We start from the raw sequence: 5557 nt of genomic DNA, 5'->3' as shown, positions 1-5557 counted from the left end.
CTTTAGATAGGCCTGTTAGTAGACCAGCTCCTTAGATAGGCCTGTTAGTAGACCATTACAATAATTAAGTCTACCCGAAACAAATGCATGGCTGAGTTTTTCAAGGTCTTGCTTGGACATTCTTGTTATGTTTTTCAGGTGATAGTAGGCTGATTTAGTTAGAGTTTATGTGGCTGTTGAAGTTTAGATCGGATTTCTGACCTGTTTTTTAGTTTGAAGAGAGAGAGAATCAAGTTTTGCACTGACTTTCGATCTTTTGTCAGGTGCACCGAATACAATTATCTCTATTTTGTCCTTGTTTAGTTGGAGGACGTTTTGTGTCATCCAGGCATTTATTTGCTCAATGTAATTACAGAGATTGTCAATGGGACTATAGTCGTTCGGTGAGAGGGCTATGTAGATTTGAGTGTCATCCGCATAGTTGTGGTAGGCAATTTTTGTTATTTTTTATGATGTGTCCCAATGGAAGCATGTAGAGACTGAATAGAAGAGGGCCAAGGATTGATCCTTGGGGAACCCCACATGCCAGAGACCTGGGGACCGCAGTCACATGACACGTCGTCCTCCCCCTCCTCCTCCCCACACCCCTCCTCCCCCCCACCCCCCCTCTCCTCCTCCTCCCCCACCCCCTCCTCCCCCCACCCCCCTCTCCTCCTCCTCCTCCTCCCAGGGACCTGGAGAGAGAGAGGACACAGACAGTTAGAGTTAGACACCTCCACCTCTAGATGAATATACTGTATGTACTCCCCCCCTCCCTCCCCCCCTCCCCTCCCCCCCCTCCTCTCACCTCATAGATGAATATACTGTATGTACTCCCCCCTCCCTCCCCCCTCCTCTCACCTCATAGATGAATATACTGTATGTACTCCCCCCCCCCCCTCCCCCCTCCTCTCACCTCATAGATGAATATACTGTATGTACTCCCCCCTCCCTCCCCCCTCCTCTCACCTCATAGATGAATATACTGTATGTACTCCCCCCTCCCTCCCCCCCTCCCTCCCCCCCTCCTCTCACCTCATAGATGAATATACTGTATGTACTCCCCCTCCCCTCCCCCCCCCCCTCCCTCCCCCCTCCCTCCCCCTCCTCTCACCTCATAGATGAATATACTGTATGTACTCCCCCCCCCTCCCCCCCTCTCACCTCATAGATGAATATACTGTATGTACTCCCCCCCCCCTCCCCTCCTCTCACCTCATAGATGAATATACTGTATGTACGTTTGTATATATGTCCCCCTCCTCTCACCTCGTAGATGGCGAACCCCACAGTGTTCATGTCCCCCCCCGTCTTCCTCAGGCGGCGGCGGTTCTTCTGGATCAGACCAATCACGAGGCTGCAGCCCTCCTCCCCGTCAGCAGGGTCGTCATCCTCCTCGTCCAGACGGATGACGAACTGAGGGTTAGTCCAGAAGGTGTCTGGGGGGGAGGGAGGGGGGGGGGAGGGGGAGGGGAAGGGGGGGAGGGAGGGAGGGAAGGAGGGGGGGAGGGAGGGAGGGAGGGAAGGAGGGAGGGGGGGAGGGAAGGAGGGGGGGAGGGAGGGAGGGAAGGAGGGGGGGAGGGAGGGAGGGAAGGAAGGAGGGAGGGGGGGAGGGAAGGAGGGGAAGGGAGGGGGGGGAGGGAGGGAAGGGAGATAGGGTTAATAAATTACTAAGGGTGGTTTCTACGGTAACCGGGGCGTGGTTTCTACGGTAACCGGGGGGGGGCGTGGCTTACTGGGGAAGTTCCTGCAGCCGCCGGCCGTAGAGCCCCGCCTCCAGCTGCCGTCAAACTTGGCCAACGCCCACTTCCCCACGCTGTCGTCTGATAGGCTGTCGGGGCTCAGGTTGCAGATCTCCAGCCGGGAGTAGTGACGCAGGAAGTCTGAGAAGGACATCCTACACACACACACACACGCACGCACGCACACGCACACACACACACACACACACACACACGGACGGACACACACGCACACACACACCAGTTATACACATCATGGTTAGGGTTATGAACTATTCAATCCAAAGTTTGATGTGACTGTATACTGTATACTGTGGAGTATGGCTATGCTAAGCTAGGCTAAGCTATGCTAAGCTAAGCTAGGCTAGGCTAGTCAGAGGTATACACTGTGGAGCATGGCTATGCTAAGCTAGGCTAAGATATGCTAAGCTAGGTTTGTATAAAGTGTGTTTACCAGAACTCTCCGTCCTCTGCGCGGAGACTCAGCCTCTCTCTGTCTTCATCGCTGATCTGACGCCACTGCATCGACCTGTAGACCAATCACACAACAGCACGTAAGCTCTGGACCAATCAGACCACAGTATACCAGCTATGGACCAATCAGACCCCAGCCCCGTCACACAGCCAGACACTCTCATGGTGTGACAGGGTGAAAAGTAATACTCTGGTACTGTAATACTCTGTACTGTAATACTCTGTACTGTAATACTCTGGTACTGTAATACTCTGTACTGTAATACTCTGGTACTGTAATACTCTGTACTGTAATACTCTGTACTGTAATACTCTGTACTGTAATACTCTGTACTGTAATACTCTGTACTGTAATACTCTGTACTGTAATACTCTGTACTGTAATACTCTGTACTGTAATACTCTGTACTGTAATACTCTGTACTGTAATACTCTGTACTGTAATACTCTGGTACTGTAATACTCTGTACTGTAATACTCTGTACTGTAATACTCTGTACTGTAATACTCTGTACTGTAATACTCTGGTACTGTAATACTCTGTACTGTAATACTCTGTACTGTAATACTCTGTACTGTAATACTCTGTACTGTAATACTCTGGTACTGTAATACTCTGTACTGTAATACTCTGTACTGTAATACTCTGTACTGTAATACTCTGTACTGTAATACTCTGGTACTGTAATACTCTGTACTGTAATACTCTGTACTGTAATACTCTGGTACTGTAATACTCTGGTACCAGTTGCTGCCCGTAGGGGGCGATGGAGGGCTGTGTGCTCTCACATTGCCTCGTCTCATCCCTTTAACAACAGGAGGCAGCTGTCAGACAGCGACTCTAGAAAGGCATGTTGTTGTTCACTGGTTTGTTGTTTGGGTGTAGGTACGTTGCAGGTAGCCTGTTGTAATTTGCTGCACACTAAACATGTCGATGACTTTATAATAAAACATGGACCAGTGTGTTATCACCAGCAGACATCTCCTCTCTCCTCTCTCCTCTCCCTCTCTCCTCTCCTCTCCTTCCTCGTTTCCTTGTTCATGTTATTGTCTGCTGCTCCAAGCCAGTCAGTGTTCATCTACAGCACTACTCTGTCAGCCTCCAACGAGGAGGGACACCAGGGGGCTATTCCACGAAGCTCGATAAAGTTCTAAGCCTCGATAAAGTTCTAAGCCTCGATAATGTTAGCTTGCGTTCGGTTCCATCAATGTGGCTCAAATAATTCGCTGCTTGGTTGAGCTCCTTCTGAGTCAGATATAATTAGCCTGGTCGCGACCAGGCTAAAACACAGGCTATAGTAAGACGCGCGTCAAAAAAGGCTCACAGGCGGAAACTAAACCCCGAACGACAGTTCCTCATGTGTCTTTTAGGAAATGTTTGTGTCGTGTGTCGTGTGCGTGTGTGTCGTGTGCGTGTGTGTCGTGTGTGTCGTGTGCGTGTGTGTCGTGTGCGGGCTCGACAGGTGCGTGTAGGCAAGACCTTATGGATTCATGGCCTGGTGGAAGAGAAGATCAAAGGCCTCAGGGCGGCCATCTTGAACACAGGGCGGCCATCTTGAACACAGGGGCGGCCATCTTGAACACAGGGGAATGGTATGTATAAAAGTATTTCTATTGCTATTCAACAATGGACTAAACTGTGAGGAGTAAAGACCCGTCACCCCTGTCTGTCTGTCTGTCTGTCTGTCTGTCACCCCTTCTGTCTGTCTGTCTGTCTGACTGACTGACTGTCTGTCACCCCTTCTGTCTGTCTGTCTGTCTGACTGACTGACTGTCTGTCACCCCTTCTGTCTGTCTGTCTGTCTGTCTGACTGTCTGTCTGGCTGTCTGTCACCCCTTCTGTCTGTCTGTCACCCCTGTCTGTCTGTCTGTCTGACTGTCTGTCTGTCACCCCTTCTGTCTGTCTGTCTGTCTGTCTGACTGTCTGTCTGTCACCCCTTCTGTCTGTCTGTCTGTCTGACTGACTGTCTGTCTGTCACCCCTGTCTGTCTGTCTGTCTGTCTGTCTGTCTGTCTGACTGACTGTCTGTCCGTCACCCCTGTCTGTCTGTCTGTCTGACTGTCTGTCTGTCACCCCTTCTGTCTGTCCGTCACCCCTTCTGTCTGTCTGTCTGACTGTCTGTCTGTCTGTCTGTCACCCCTTCTGTCTGTCTGTCACCCCTTCTGTCTGTCCGTCACCCCTGTCTGTCTGTCTGTCTGTCTGTCTGACTGACTGTCTGTCACCCCTTCTGTCTGTCTGTCTGTCCTTGGGTTTGAGGCGTATGTAAAACCAAGTTGTTATTATTATTATTAGAGCTTAAGCTAGCTATCTTCTGCTTTTGGTGGGAATCTTTCATTGAAAGTTTTGTGTTTTGCTTCAAAATGGTGTCTGATGTTACAACCTTGTTGTTGCTACTGTTTGCAAGCAGCTTGTCTCAGCGTCGTCCGGTAGAATGAAGCTAAATGTAGCAGTCCAGTCTGCAGTAAACGTGAGGGGGGCTGTTGAGGTGTGTGTGTGTGTGTGTGTGTGTGTGGAGGGGTCACCCACCCGTCGCTCCAGGGGCCGGTCCACTCCACCTGACCCCAGGGGTTCCTGATCCTGATCAGCTGAGTCCTGTCTCCTCTGTAGTCCACCTACACACGCACACGCACACGACACACGACACACGCACACGACACACACACACACGCAACACGCAACACACGACACACGCACGAGCCCGCACACGCACACGCACACGACGCACACGACACACACGCACACGACACACACGCACACGACACACACGCACACGACACACGACACAAACACGCACACGACACACGCACGAGCCCGTGCACGCACGCACGCACACACGCACACGCACACGACACGCACACACACACACGTTACCAGACTGTCGGATCCTGAGCAGGCTAGTTAGTTGTGTGTGTGTGTGCGTGCGTGTGTGTGTGTGTGTGTGTGTGTGTGTGGGTCCTGTCTCACCTCGTCAGCGGCTGTGACAGAGTAGGCGTGGCCTTTGACCAGCTTCTGTGATGTCACCGCCTCGGTCTCAGCTGAGCTGCTGATCTGAAACGCACCAATCAGCCGTCAGGGAGGCCGGAGCTCTATCCAATCAGCTGTAGGGTGCAGGGTGTACTATAGCGTGTAGTGTGTAGTGTGTAGGGTTTAGTATGCAGTGTGTAGTATAGTGTGTACTATAGTGTGTAGTGTGTACTATAGTGTGTAGGCTGCAATGTGTAGGGTGTAGTATGTACTATAGTGTCTAAGGCAAGGCAGGTTTATTAGTACAGCACATTTCATACAACAGGGTAATTCAAAGTGCTCTACATACATTATTAAAATACAGCAAGAGCAGCATAGTAAGAACATACATTCCAATG

At 50.8% G+C, this 5557-nt stretch overlaps 1 protein-coding gene across 1 annotated transcript in view; it reads right to left on the bottom strand.

Annotated features, from left to right (window-relative positions):
• LOC308172239 (calpain-2 catalytic subunit-like) overlaps positions 1-5557 on the bottom strand; it is a gene marked incomplete at both ends in the record, with an annotated part of 36620 nt that overhangs the window by 18417 nt on the left and 12646 nt on the right. The window contains 5 exons of the mRNA XM_080547145.1: positions 1249-1418; positions 1716-1876; positions 2176-2250; positions 4722-4807; positions 5160-5243. Of these exons, the coding sequence (XP_080403271.1) occupies positions 1249-1418; positions 1716-1876; positions 2176-2250; positions 4722-4807; positions 5160-5243 (576 nt within the window). The remainder of the gene's footprint in view (positions 1-1248; positions 1419-1715; positions 1877-2175; positions 2251-4721; positions 4808-5159; positions 5244-5557) is intronic.

The sequence above is a fragment of the Nansenia antarctica genome, assembly GCF_963989245.1.
Source record: "Nansenia antarctica genome assembly, chromosome: 16".
NCBI lineage: Eukaryota > Metazoa > Chordata > Actinopteri > Argentiniformes > Microstomatidae > Nansenia > Nansenia antarctica.
The sequence above is the reverse complement of the archived record's forward strand: the minus strand, read 5'-3'. Positions and strand labels throughout refer to the sequence as shown.